Source organism: Carettochelys insculpta, chromosome 18, assembly GCF_033958435.1.
Source record: "Carettochelys insculpta isolate YL-2023 chromosome 18, ASM3395843v1, whole genome shotgun sequence".
In the NCBI taxonomy this organism is placed as follows: domain Eukaryota; kingdom Metazoa; phylum Chordata; order Testudines; family Carettochelyidae; genus Carettochelys; species Carettochelys insculpta.
The window spans coordinates 25,982,152-25,997,646 of NC_134154.1; the positions used below are offsets into that span (position 1 = coordinate 25,982,152).

Here is a 15,495-nt window from a genome sequence, read left to right on the forward strand (position 1 = left end):
ATGAAAATTATTCTAGTTCCAGTAAAGCTGCCCCTATGTACAGAAATTTGTAACTAATACTCTTGGGATGTACAGAAAGCAAGAGGTCAAGCAACCCCGTATAAACCCTAACTGCAGCCAGTGGCAGAATGCACCTCTTTCTGCAATGCCACGCTGACACAAATGCCAGCTTCTATCCCCTGACTCTTCTGGACTAGTTTGTTTTTAATTTATGGTGAAGAAAAGAAAAATACAGGCTTTCCAATGATGCCATGACTATAATTCTTGTGATTCCAACATGAAGGTAGGGCTAGTCTGTGCTTGGTTTTCGGTCCACTTAACCATGGCAGGGGTCCGCAACCAAAATAGTGAGAAGAGCCATTTTTTCAAATTCAGTTACAAAATCAGTCCTAGAGCCCCAATGCATGTGAATGAAACAGTCCTTAATAAATAACATCAAACCGTGCTTTTATCATCCCTATTTTAAGAACAGTGCACACACAATAATTTGTACCAGTTAGAAAGTTGTTACCCATATCTCCAGGCTCCACCCACCTCAGCCCCCAAAATCTGCCCTCTATCGCCAGGATTAACTCACCTGAACCTCAACCTCCCTCCCCTCCAGGGTAAAGTTAGCGCACACGGTTCTGCTACGGCCACTGCCTCCCCCTGCTGCTCCCCACCATCCCCTCAGCATGTTTGTGCAGCTCTGGCACGGGCAGGCTTAGTCCCCCTCCCCCCAACTCTCCTGCTGGCTTAGACTTCTGCTCACATGGGTGGCTCCCTGCACAGCCAGCTTTCTCTTCTGGGCTCCCTGCTGCAGCTGACTGCTAAGCAGCTCCAGTTGCTGCTGCTTAAACAAAACTAAGTTCCGTTGGCTCAATGGTGGGCAACTGACTACATTTTTGTTTAAGCGGTGGCAGCCTTTGGAGCTGCAAAAGGTGTCAGCAGTGGCAGCTCTAAGAGCTGCAAGTGGCTCCTTAAAGTCGCATGGAACTCCAGAGCCACAGGTTGCCGACCCTTGACCATGGCCATCTGGTATTAAAAATGTGTGGAAATTGGTTTACAATCAGACATAGGTTTCTTATAATACAGTATAAAGAGGACAACACCTACTTTTAACTTATTCATGGGCAGAATTATTTCTTCGTATAAAGTCTCTTCAACTTCCAAACGCCTGAGTAAAATTTATCCTGTCCAAACAGAAATACCCAATGAAGTTTATATTGTGGCAGTTTGGAGCAACTGATTAAGTTCTTGAGCACAAAGTGGACTTTGGTGCTGCTTTCTGTTTTCCAGGACAATCTCCTGTATAATGGACCTAGAAAGATGATTCAAGTGAAGGAGGAGGAGTCTTGTCGCCTTTTCTCCTCTTTCCAAGCAGTCTGTTCTCATTCTTGGCTATCGTCAAACATTGCCTGGGCCTCTTCTAAAACCTCCTCTGGATTAGCCAGTTCAATCTAAAGTAAAAACAGGTTATGCAATGTAAATTTTAAATACTCAGAATTTGCAAATGCTGTTGTATTCAACAGCTGCTGTAGTATCTGCCACTTAATTGGACTTTACCTAGTTAGCATTTCACTAAATACTTTAAAATGCTTTCTTCACTTTTCTCATTTTCTGATGAAAGCAGGTGCCTCTTTTTTCAATATTTATGTATAGGCTGCATGTTACTACCTTATAAAGTACATAGTCTGGACAAAACATAATCCAGGTCTGTCACCATGGTTTGCATGGTAGAAGCTGTTAACTAACTAGTCAGGAAAATATTTTCAACAGGGAAGCTGTGACCTGTTTGTCTACAGCCAACAAATGGGGAGTGTCTCTAGCAGTGGTTAATATGTCATTTCTAAGGAAAATGCACGAAATCTCAGCATGGAAAATGATGGAATAATCTGCCTACTGGGAAAGTTTCTTTCTAATCCTCATCAGTTAGTGGTTAGTTTATCCTCTGAACCACAAGGTTCATATCCTCTCTTTTTTAAAAAAAAAAAAAAATCTTGCTTAATGTAACTGTGGATGTCATCCATATAAATATGTAATTTTTTAAAATTTATACACACAGCAAATTACACATTAACAATATTATGGAAGAAAGCTGTTTCCTATTAAACTCATTATTTTACGCTTCCACCATATCCATCAACTGTAAACTAAACAATTTTAATGTCTCTTCATTATGTCTTTCTATGCCTCAAATTACATGTGTCCTCTGTCTCTGGATCCCTTCTGTATTTCTTCTTTATCCCCTTTTCATATGGGATGGTCAGAACTGACGACAGTTTGACAATGTTCCATGGATTTGTAGAACATTCAGTATTTTCTATTTTATTCTTTATACAGCCTAACACTTCTGAATTGTTTGCTGTACGTTTTCACTGTACTGTCGGCTGTGACTCCTAGTTTGTCTTCAGTGGTTGTAACTAATTAAAAACCAAAAAGAGGGCTAAGGATTTCCATATATTCCTTCAAATGTGCATTGCTTTGCATCTCCAAGTCTTTAACTCTTTAAACATTAGGTTCTACTGCTGTTTCAATCACTAGAGTTAAGTAAGCTACATAATCTTGTGCCATGTGCAAGTTTTGGTTCCCCTCTGTTCACTCCTTTGCCAGGTAATTAGTAACTATAGCAAACAACAGTGGTGCTGGTGCAGAATTTTGGGCCACCTCTGCTAACCTTTCTAGCTGAAAATTGACCATTTATCTCTGATTTTTTTTTCTTTCCATTTCTACTTCTTATCTCATATCTACATTTCTTTAACAGCCCTTACTTCTTATCCCATATCTACATTTCTTTAACAGCCCTTAAAAGGAACTTAAAATCTTTCTGAAAATCCAGATAAATTGTCAGCTAGTTCCCCTTTCTCCACTATTTTTCCAAATTATCAAAATACGCTGCTAAATTAGAGTTAGGTGGCTTCTCTGCATGAATTTAATTCTGGTTAAAAGTGCTGTATCGATAGTGGAAATGGATACTTTCTCTATGTTCACTGAGGATAAGTTCATCAATGGCTGTAAGTCGGGATGGGCAGAGATGGGGTCTCTAGCCTCTGTTTGCCACAAGATGGGAATGGGCAGTGGGATGACTCACTTGATGACTACCTCTTGTGCTCATTCCCTCTGAAGCACCTGACATCGGCCACTGTTGGAAGATGAGCAGGCCATTTAGCTCAGTATCCCATGTTCACAGAGTAGGAACAGATCCTACAATGGATGTGATGAACTTTAATCTGCAGAGAATTTAAATAACTGGAACTCAAAGTTTTCACTGAGAATTTGAGGAATTGGTGAGAATTTGAAAGGGGAAGGATGCTTAGGTGAAAGTGATCATGAAATGATTGAATTTGAGATCCTAAGGAATGGTAGGAGGGAGAAAAGCAAAATAAAGACAATGAATTTGAAGAAGGCACACTTAAGCAAACTCAGTTGGTAGTAAGATCCCCTGGGAAGCATGTGTAAGAAGAAAAACAGTTGAAGACAGCTGGCAGTTTTTTCAAAGAAATATTATTAAGGACACATTGACAAACTATTCCACTGTGTAGGAAAGATGGGAAGTATGGTAATTCTTCCATTCTACTCTGCACTTATTATACATCAGCTATAGTATTGTTCCAGTTATGGGTGCCACATTTCAGGAAAGATGTGGGCAAACTGAAAAAAAGTCCACAGAAGAGCAACAAAAATTAATATTAAAAGTCTAGAAATCATAATCTCTATGAGAGACAATTGAAATAATTGAGTTTGTTTAGTCTGGAAAAGAGGGGACTGAAAGGAGACATAACAGCTTTCAAGTACCTAAAAGTTTGCTACAAGGAGAAAGAAAATTATTCTCCTTAACCTCTGAGGATAGGACAAGAAGCATTAGGCTTAAATTGCAGCCAGGGAGGTTTAGGCTGGACATCAGGAAAAACTTCCTGTCAGAGTGGTTAAGTATTGAAATAAATTGCCTAGGGAGATGTGGAACATCCATCATTGGAGACTTTTAAGAGAAGGTTAGACAAATATCAGGAGCAGTCTAGATGGTGCTTTCTCCTGACATGAGTACATGGGAGCAGACTTGATGATCTCCTGAGTTTCTTTCCAGTTCCAGTGTTCTATGATTCTATTCTGCTTGAACAGAAAAGCTAATTCATCCAACTAATCTTGGGATAGATCATTTAAAAGGCAATGAGTCCTGTTTTTGTAATCTGCATGATGATATGTCTTGCCTGTCCCTTAACCCTATCTGGAAATGCCCCAAGCAGTCTAGGGGTGCTCTTGAACTGTGTTGTCCCATTCTAGTAGTATGACGATTTCCTTACTATATCAAGCATACAAAGTCCCCACACCACCACCTCTCCCTGGAGTTTAGTGAGATAACGCCCTGCATATGTGTGGATAGTGGAGTGGACATCCGCACAGGGACTGCCCCTCTTCCCTTCCTCCAAGTGCAGGTTGGGGGTGTGTGCCAGGTTAGGCCCCTGCACTTCAATCAGGGAAAGGACACAACCAGCTCCATCCTAAATTGCCCTGTAGAAGGAGCCGCAAGGGAGGCGACCCCTTGCAACAGCTTCTGCTGCTACTGCCACCTGCCCCTACTGCCTGTGCCCGACCCTAGCTAATCCTCCCCTGCTCCCAGAGGACAGCTGGGGTGGCTACCATGAGGCCCCCAAAAGCACATCATCCTATGGACTCTGGTGGATCAGATGAATAGTTGAGCTAGGTGGAGACAGATCCACATTTTTGTATTGGGTAGGTCTCTATATTGAGGCTTTGGGAAGCAAACTGGTAAATTAACTTAGTTCACCTGGAATGCTGAAATAGTTTTGTTAAGGAAATGGGCATGAGGCCTGAGAATAACAATGTCTTCAGTGACGCGGTAGAAAAGGGGACCCAGTATCAAAGACTGAATCTCCCCTATTCTTTGAGAGAATGCAACAGCTACAAAATAGGCAGTCTTCATTGGTAAAGGATGTATGGTAAAGAATCTTAAAGGCTCAAAAGAGGGAAGCACCAACCTGTTAATATACTGAGTTTCCAAGAAGACCTGAACTGGGGATAAGCGTAACACTGTGTTTCAAAAGTAGCAAACATCATTCTGGGCCATATTTGCAGGGGTCTTATAAGCAAGACACTAACAGTAATTATTTCATTCTACTCCATGCTAATTAGGCCTCAACTGAAATACTGTGTCCAGTTCTGGGTGTCCAGGCCTGCTGACCAGGGACAGCAAAAGAGGCAATTGCTCCAGAGCCTTGGATGGGTGAACACAAGGAGATCTAGGGCACAGATGGGACCCCAAAAGACATCAATGGTCAAAAGAGTCCAATCTTAATGTGTCATGGGGCACAAACACAGAGTGAGGAAACCACATGGACACTTGAAGAAAGACATGCTACTCAGATTTTAAGTCAGACATCGAATGGTGACAACTGTAATCATGCTGTCCGTGAAAACATCTTTTGCAAAGGTTAATTTTCCAAGCAGAGTTACCTGGGGTATTGGATACTGTGTAGCAGAAGGAGCTTCTTCTCGTCCAAAGTCAGTCATAGTGCCACACTTTGGAACATCTGCTACCCAGAAACCTTCAAACAACTGGCCTGTATTCAGGTAAAAAAATTTTCCTTGGCCATGTTTCTTTCCATCTTTCCATGCTCCTTCATATCGATTTTCATTTGCTGTAATGATTCAATGACAATGAAAGGGTGCACATTTATGTTAGGTGACTGGTTAATTTCTGAATTCAACAAAACAAAGATAAGCCAACCCATACAGGTTATGTCTACACTACAGCAATCCTGTGAAAGAAGTTCTTCCAGAAGATCTCTAATGAACAAAATTCTTTCGAAAAAGCACATCCACACACAAAAAAGCAGACAGTGAAAAATCGATCCACTCTTTCGATAGAGAGCATCCACACAGACCATACTTTTTTGAAAGAACAGGCAAGGGATCGAAAAATCCAGCACCACAAGGACTGCTCTTTAAAAAAAAATAAGGCCCCCAGGGTGTCTACATGTTTTTTTCCTTTGAAAGAAGTTCTTCCGGAAGATCTCTTCTGAAAAAAACTCCTTTCAAAGGAGCGCATTTTGTGAAAAGACAAAAGAGCCACAGCTTTTTAGAAAAAACTCACTAGTGTAGACTTAGCCACATAAAACTTCTGCTTGGTTCCATCCATAAGGGCAAACAGAATGGAGCAAAAGTGTAGACAAAGTTTGAGCCTTGAATTGACTCCTTATACTATGTTCATGTGCATGTAGTATTCACTTTCCACAAATATTCTAAGTAAACATGTTTAATATAGAGGAACAACAAATTTTAAACAAATGTTGCAGAAGAGTTAGAGAACACAAATTCAGATATATAATCACAACAATCCCCACTGGAATCCTGACAAGCAAGAGAAAAGGAGAGTGCCACATTCAACGATGTTTCATCCAGCACTTAATTTGCTAAAATGTCCATTCAGCCTCTGATCCTTTTTGTTCTCTTGTCCCAGCAGCTTGGGGACCCACCAAATCATAAGACTTGCTCTGATAGGCCTACATTAGCAAACATTCAGGAGACATTGAAATCCTGGAGGTCCTATGTGAACTCTTTCCATAGGAGTTGAAACACCATTGTTCATGGTCTTGGCCCTCCCTTTCGAAAGGGACATGAAAAGGCAGCCAACCAAAATGCAAATGAAGCGCTGAGATGCACGTTCAGTGCCTCATTTGCATAATACCAACTCACCACTCCTGAAGTGCTGCTTTCGAAATGGAAAACAGGTGTGTAGGTGTGATTCCTCTGAAAGGAAACCCCCTTTTTGAAATCACCCTTCTTCCTAATTTTTTTCAGGAAGAAGGGTGCTTTCAAAAGGGGGGCTTCCTTTCAAAGGAACCCCGCCCACACGCCTATTTTGCATTTCAAAAACAGCACTTCCAGAATGTTGAGTGGCTGCTGTTATGCAAATGAGGTGCTGAATATGCAAATCAGCACCACATTTGCATGCTCTTTTTGAAAGGGAGGGACAATGTAGATGCGGCCTTGGTGTCTGTTGTACTTTTGCTACAGTTTGGTTTGAAACGTTCCTGTAATGGATTATAATGAAGCCACTAAATCAACGTGATTCCCTAGTCGAAGATCATCCTTTCCAGGCACTGCGCCAGTGTAAGCAATTCAGTCTTGGGCTGCATGCAGCTCGTCATGACCTCCATTGAAAACTGATTTTTTTTTTCCCCTCATTACAAAGCTTTCGGCACATGGGCATGTTTCCAGAGATTGAGCTGAATACGTTAAGCTTGTGGGCATCAAATAATTGTGCTGGCTAATTTTAACCAAAATCATCCAACTTATAATCAGCTCCAGGCTGTGACAAAAATAACTGGGCTCTGAAATAGAGAGTAGACAGCAACCAATGGCTCAGCCTTGATAGGCTGGAATTGTATGGGCAAATTTATGATACAAAGTAAGGGAAGTGGTGTTTGATTTGCAAAAAATCTATAAAATAATTTCACTGAACAATAATGTAGCTATGTATATTAGGAAAAATGTTAAAAACCAAATGTTCTACTATCACATAGTATGTCAAACGTTATCCTTCACATAGTTAAAAAACCATGGCCCTCAATGGACAGTCGTATGTTATCAATTAATGCTCAAAACACGGTGACTGGTTACCTTTTTAATGGTACAGATTACAAGTGGAAAGAGTGCTTCAAGCTTAATTCCCATCAACAGCAAAAGAAGGGGATCAGTGGTATTGATTACTAGATTTGTTTATTGCACCAAGAGAGTTGTCGTGAGGCACTGTTCAAGATGTCACCATCCAGTCAAAAATTACTGAAAATCATTCGCAAATAGCATGTATATAATTACATAACATGCATTATTTAACATAATTACAACCCAAACATAATTTATTGTGAAATCCTTGTTTTTAACTTTGGTCTTGATCATTTCTAAGCTTCAGTAGAAGACTAGGAGTACTGACTAGTAACCGAGGCATTTAATTTATAAACTAGAGGAGGAAGTCATTAAAAGGAGTGAGGCAGGTGGGCTGTATGACTTACTTACAGAAAGTTGGTTGTTGGTATTGATTTAATTTGAACTGTTGGTCTAATGTGAATTTATATGTATTAGCAAAGGTAATAGCTCTTGGTTTGTACACAATGCACATCAAAGATACTGCTTGCACTTCCTAGATGCTTTGCTTTTTCAGTTTCCTAGCTTCATGTTCACTTGGGGAAACAATTAGATGAAGACCCAAGTAACATTGCAGATAATATTTCCTTCTACCTACAACAATCCTGAAACACAAAATCTTTAGACTAAATTTAATCAAACTCCAACCAAAAATCCCAAGTTCTATTTTTATTATGAGACTCACCCTGAAACTTCCATTTCATACATAATGTTCAGTGTTATTTCTGGCTTAGGTTAGAGCCTGGGGATGCCTGTTTTTGTTGGAAACTCATCTCAGTGAGCACAGGGCTTTGGGAGAGGGATGATGGGTAAAGCCATTGATTAGCAATCAAAAAACAAAAATAAACAAGTTTTATCCCTCTAGAGAAAACCAAGATAAACACAGAGTCAACAAAAAATAAATTTTGGAAACCAAATTTTTCCTTATCAGATGCACCAGTTAGAAAAAGTATTTGGCAAAGCATTTGGGTTCAGCACAGAGACATTTAGCCTTCTCTCATAAGTAGTACATCCTCTGCCCAATCTGGTAATTTACTACTCCAGTAAACATAAGTTATGTGTGTGTTGACTTGACACAACTCAGTGCTGTAGAGGGGCACTGTGATGGGGCAAAGAGATAAAAACAATTTAGTCCATCCAGCAGATGCTCTGGCTCTCTCTGGAGTCCAAGGCCAAAACTGGGGAGGAATCAACTAATCCCTAATAGGCCATGCTTTGGGATGGTGGCAGTATTACCTATATGTCAAGACACAATGGGGTGCTGGAGGTCCAAGCAAGGTTCCAGCAAATGTCTGAAGTGCAGAAGCTGTTGAAACCTACATAAGCGAAGCATTCCTTGGCCACTGTGCTGGTCTTCCAACCATTGCCCTTCATAAATGGATCCATCCTTGTAGTACATTCTGCCCCAGCTGCTCCTTTTCCCGTTACTCCATTCCCCTTCATAATATTCCACGTCCGAGTAAAACTTAATGCCATAACCCTAAAATTATAAGGTTACAGATCTTATTGTAACATTCCCTTCATTAAAAACAGGTAATACTTAAGAGTCTGGACTTATGGGGTCTCTGCTCTGAACTGCCACTAACTGGATCATTATTATTTGTATACATCCAGATTCAGAAGCTACTCAAAACAGTGTAAATATGTTATTTATGAAAGACAAAAAGCACCAGTCCATATACAGAAAGAGACAGATTTGGCTAAGTCTAGTGCACTGTCATTTTAGAATTGCAGAAATCAGAGCAGGAGGTAACCTAGTCCTGATTATGAGAGACTTTGGCTAATGCAGGATCAATCCCTATAACTTATGCTTCATGGAAAAAGGGACAAACTGTCAGGGACAAAGGATTTCTAACGGACTCCATCGAACTATTCCTGTTACAAAATCATACACAGGACAAAATCATACATTTATAACATAGCATATGGTAAAAGTGGGTCTTACTGGTATACAGAGTAGTGCACCAAATAAAACACTTATCGATCTATAATTGCCAGGATCCCCTCTAAAGCCGTTTCTAAATATTGGCATCACATTAGCCATCTTCCAGTCATTTGGTACAGAAGTTGATTTAAATACTAGATTACAAACCACAGCTAATAGTTCCACAATTTCACATTTGATTTTTTTCAGAACTCTTGGGTGAATGCCATTCGGTCCCAGAGACTTACTTCTTACTGTTAAGTTCATCGGTTTGTTCCAAAACCACCTCTAATGATGCATCAATCTGGGATAGTTACTCAGATTTGTCACCTAAAATGAATGGCTCAGCTTTGGGAATCTCCCTATCATCCTCAGCTGTAAAGATCAAAGTAAATAATGTATTTAGTTTCTCTGCAATGACCTTATTGTCCTTGAGTGCTCCTTTTGCATCTCGGTCATCTAGTGGCCCCACTGGTTGTTCAGCAGGCTTTTTGCTTCTGATGTACTTAAAAAACATCAGAAAAATGTAGACAAGCCTTCAGCTGTGAGGCGGGGTAGGATCCTCCGCTTGGCATCACTGATGACAAAAATGGAGCACTAAGTTCCTCCTCTCCTGCAGTCCAACCTCCCTTCTTTCCTGTCTGGTTGATTAGTACAACATAAAAATAAAAGGATAAAACAACAACAAAACCAGAAGCATTTCCACTGTTAAGAAATGAGACCACTGATTGGAGAAAACCAGAAAAAGCTGGAGAACCAGAAGGAGGTTTGAGATGAATGTTGAGTTATAGTGCTCCCAATTAACAGCACATCATCTTTTTTTCCTTTCTTTCTTTGTAATAGATTTAATAATGAATTTAGCACTGTCAAAGTTGTTGAGTTGATCACCATGAAGAATGAAGGCTTTCGTTTATCCATACAACAGGTACACCAGGCCAAACTTCATTCATAGTGTCCCCTGCTCTGTGCTTCAATCCAGTCATGCTGGGTCCATTTTTTGCAGTGGTGCAGTCTACATAACTGGTTCAGTCCTTAGTGTTTCTTCTAAAGCTTACATTTAATTGGTACTAGTGTGGGTTTTCATTAGTGGACACCTCAAGTAAGATCACAAATGTTATTTTACACAGAAAACACAAATTCACCTGTGACAAAGAGCCAAAAGGCAACCTCAAAAGCCATGCCCTACGCTGGAGATCCCTATCAGACAGAAACACTGACGTATTAATGCGTTTTCCCAGAGGAATAAAGTGGTATCTCATCTCACCAGAAAATTAAAATCCATTCTGGAAAGTACTGATTTTTCCTCAATATTAATTTTATTGAGCTTCAATAATACAAGTGGGAAGCTTTTAGATAAGGAAAGGAAGAGCAGCACTAGCATGTCATTACAGAACACTCACTGAAGGTCAATCACTCAAAATATATTTTCAAAGAATGAGAAACGAGGCCCTCCTCAAGAGTCTAGGGCCACGGATGTGCATACCAATTAGATATACAAGACAGCTGGTTTATTTTAAGATCAGAAACAAAGACTAATAGGCAATTTTCACTAGCAGACAAGAAAATATTTCTCAAGAATGATTCTGCATGTACGAAGTCTGGAATTAATTCTATAAAGGTGGTTTTTCTGTTATGAAGAATGACACTCTTTGAAATGCTGCCCTTTTTCATTCTGTTGGTTTATCGTAAGAACATAAGAATGGTCATATTGGGGCAGACCAAAGGTCCATCCAGTCCAGTACCCTGTCTGCCGACAGTAGCCAATGACAGGTGCCCCAGCGGGAGCGGACCAAACAGGTAATAATTAAGCAATCTCTCTCCTGCCATCCATCTCCAGCTTCTGACAATCAGAGGCTAGGGACACTATTCCTTACACATCCTGGATAATAGCCATTAATGGACCTAACCTCTACGAATTTATCTAGCTTTTTTTTAAATCCTATTATACTCCTAGCCTTCACAGCCTCCTCTGGCAAGGAATTCCACAGGTTGACTGTGCACTGTATGAAGAATTTCCTTATATTTGTTTTAAACCTGCTGCCCATTAATTTAATTTGGTGTCCTCTAGTTCTGATCTTATGAAAACATGTAAATAATTTTCCTTGTTCGCTTTCCACGCCAGTCATAGTTTTATATTCCTCGATCATATCCTCGCTTAGTCTCCTCTTTTCTAAAATGAAAAGTCCTACTCTCTTTAGTCTCTCTTCATATGGGACCCATTCCAAACCCCTAATCATTTTAGTTGTCCTTTTCTGAAATGTGGATGGAGGCCATATTTAAAAAGATCGTTACAACTATTCCTCTTTTGCTGGCAATTTCAGTAGAGGCCAAAGGATTCAGCTACCTTGGAAACTGAACTGTCTGTAGTGCAGAGACTTATTGAAAGGCCACCGTAGGCAAGCATGTAACTACGATTGCCCATGGTGAGCCTTTTGTATGGATAAAGGATTGTAGTCTCCAGGGCTGTCACTTTTTCAACAGCACAAAATTAAATTTAAAGAAAATTCAAACTGAGAAGAGAGCTTAATCTCTTCCCTTCTCTCAATAATCACAGAATATTATATATCCCCTGCTAGCTTTGAGACTAAATCTTCTATGATCTCTAATATAGAAAATAAACAACGTACTGAAGCATTTTGTTTTGGAAACCAAAAGCATTCACAGACTTACAAAGAACACTGGGAGCTAAGGGAGGGGGTGGGGAGGTTTACATACTTTCAGCCATTCACCTTGGCAAACCAAGAAAGCCCTGTAAGAACAGCCTCACTGTGCTTTCATAGGTCTTACACGTGTTCCTGTCCTAAAAAGTTCTTCATAGCTTCAATTTAGTCTCAGATTATAAATGTAATTTTAAAACACTTAAAACAACAACATTTTAAGCTTTCTGGTTTGTTTTGTTTCCAAATCTCCCCTGTGATTTTGGACTAAGTTCAAGACACGAGATGGCTTCCTGCCACTTGCTAAATTCTTGAGAGGTAATTTCAAGTCAAGGACATGAAATATTGCTTACACATTTTTTGTCATTTTTCCACCATCCGGAATACACTTTCTTATATTCTTTCGTTACAGGGTCAGGAATGCTGTATGTTCCATATCCATCCCGTTTTCCAAACTTCCAGTCACCATTATATATTGCTCCTGTACTTTTCCAGGTTTGTGTACCTTTACCTGTTGTAACAAAGTACAGGGGCTACAGTAAGACAAAAGGTACTATAAGGTGTTCATAAGCATTTATAAAGTATCAGGGCACCTGTGCAAGGAAGTTCAATAGGGATCATTAACTACATAAACAGGAAAGAAAGAATACCATGTTGCTCTACCCACAGATTTTAATCTAAGTGGTCAAACTAGGAACATAAGATTTATAGTTCGATAAAGCTAGAAAATGAGAAGGCACTGGTAAGTGTGTGCATTGTAGCTCTTCTGTATGAGGACAGAGTCGTGCTTGTGATACAGCTAGTCAGATGCTTTATTGGTCTCTTTCAGAGCATTGCTCTGTGACTGTGGCTAAGTCATTTAATCGCTGTGCCTCAGTTTGCCCACTGTAAACTGGAACTAATATTACTACTCCGCTCTGATCCTCTGAATGTCATTAACATCTATATTTTCATACTTACAACAGTCCTATTTTAGAACAATACTCTCAGACTTTACTCCAGCTGTCCCAAAGTAATTTGCACCGAACAATATTTAATTTTGCGGTAGTTCTTACCTCTGGCCATCACAGATCACAGTTCCCAGGGAAGCTGGGAGCCCAGGTCTGCCCTTCTCATTTTATTCTTCACTGCTCTCCCTGCTGCAATTCATGAGATGGGAGGCAGCTAGCAGCATGGGGAGATGGGGATCATGGAGGAAATCTAAGATAAGGCAATGAAGCATGTCGGGGTGCCACACTGGGAGAGAAGAGATAGGGAGTGTGTGGAAAAGGGGGACTGCAAAAGGAGACAAAAAGTGGTCATGCCCCATAGAGGTGAAATGTCAAAAAACACCAGGGAGGATTTGCAGCATTGTAAATAGACATGGAGAAGCAAAGGCCTATGTAGGGCCGGGGAATGGAAGGGTTTTGGGGCCTGGTGGAAGCCTCTACAGGTTTGGGATAAGTAAGGCCATTTGAAAATGATCTCTACGCTTTGAAATTTTAGAGTTCTTCCCACCCTTGGGTTTATCATGTATATTTATATTGACTTGGTTTGCTTTGATGTGTATTGGTAAAAATTAAAACAAAACACCTTTCCTATTCTCATTGCCACAAAATATAAAACCTACCCCACATAGGTGTTGCCTCTTAAGAAGCCCCAGAGAACAGGAAAGCTGGATGCAAATAAATTACAGGATGCATTTAAATACTGTTTTCTATTTGCAACCTGTTCCCCAAAGTAACCCAAATTTCTGCAACTCTAACAGTCGCTTAACACTTTCGATGCACGTCTTTTCCGTACACCTTTTCTTCCCAAAGATTTGCTTTGATTATTTGCTTTGTGTACGATTGAGTCTCTAAATTACATGTGATTGTTTCTGCATGACAAGACATTTTAAATAGGTGAACAACAATCATAGGTGCTCACAGGGCCCCTGCCATAGGGGATGAGGGAAATGGGACATCCTTCAAAAGGAGGAAACAATGGAGGGTCACAAAGAGTTCATTGCCTTGGAGGACTTGAGGAAGTTTTTACATTTTTACCCAGTATCAATTATCTTTCTGAAAATGTTCTCATATATTTTTTTAAATACTCCCTCTGTAACCTAGGTTGCATATACAGAATACGCAATGTATTGAAATTTATGCCAGTAAAAATGGTATCATATATCTGAAGTGGGTCTGTCCCATGAAAGCTCACCTAATAAACTATTTTGCTAGTCTTTGAAGTGCTACTTGACTGCTTTTTGTTTTCATATATGTCATTGTGTGCTCTTATAAACACAAGGTAGTTTCAGGTGAGTATAACTGACTACAGCAACAATCTGTATTATCCCAATAATGTTTTGCTACAAATGTGCACAGCAACATTTATTTGACTTAAAGAAGTGGGGTTGCCCCACAAAAGCTGAGCAACTAATAAATTATTTTCTTAATCTTTAAGATGCTACAGGACTGATTTTATTTTTAAACCAGTGCATTAGTATTTTTACTTAACAAATGAAAATATGCCCAACCATCATTTTAGAAATCGACATTAATCTTATTTTATATACGTGCCTAAATATACAGCACCATATATACAGAGTTCATGTGCTAAAAACAGATAAAATTAATCACAACTCTCTACCACACAGAACTAAAAAAGAACCTATAAGTGTATAATGCACTTCTTAGTAAGCAATATTCTCACCATGCTTCAAATTGTCCAACCACTCCCCAGTATAGTGATCCCCATTTACAGCATAAATTGTATGTCTTAATCCACATTTCTGCGCCTTCCTGTCCCATTCAATCCAGAGAGGCTCTACAGTCCTAGGATATTTTACAATAGGCATATCGTTCTGAACTGGAAATGAAAACACAAAGGAGTCAGAAATCCAGTTAGTGAGATACTACCAATATGTGTACAAGAAGACCAAGCCATCTGTGAGCTGCATGTATTTCAGTAGTGACTCTAACATCTTGCTTTTTAAAAAGGAAACTAAAGGCAACACAAAAATAAGAAACTCAAAATACCTAAGCATAAAATGATAACTGAAAATAAAGAATTATTTACAGTGAAAAGCATTAGCGATCATTAACATAGCTTGAAATAGGACACATTTTATGAGTGCCATATTCTGCATGCAGGAAATCTTCAGCAAGTATTGCAAATGACAGTCTCATTCAATGCATTTAATCTGACCAGGGCATTCTTCTCAATGACTCCAGAAATGCGACAGAAATCCAATCCACCAAATTATCTAAGGAACCACTGTAATAGTGGTTTTATGGGGAGGAGAGGTGG

At 39.7% G+C, this 15,495-nt stretch overlaps 1 protein-coding gene across 1 annotated transcript; it reads right to left on the reverse strand.

Annotated features, from left to right (window-relative positions):
* Positions 1-1,350: 1,350 nt before the first annotated feature.
* On the reverse strand, positions 1,351-15,043 carry MORN3 (MORN repeat containing 3). The gene is made up of 5 exons (XM_075012753.1): positions 14,899-15,043; positions 12,579-12,736; positions 8,965-9,124; positions 5,452-5,636; positions 1,351-1,439 (listed from the first exon to the last, which is right to left on the reverse strand). Exons 1-5 carry the CDS (start codon positions 15,041-15,043, stop codon positions 1,371-1,373), a joined length of 717 nt encoding a protein of 238 aa, XP_074868854.1. The 3' UTR covers positions 1,351-1,370.
* Between the last annotated feature and the right edge of the window lie 452 nt (positions 15,044-15,495).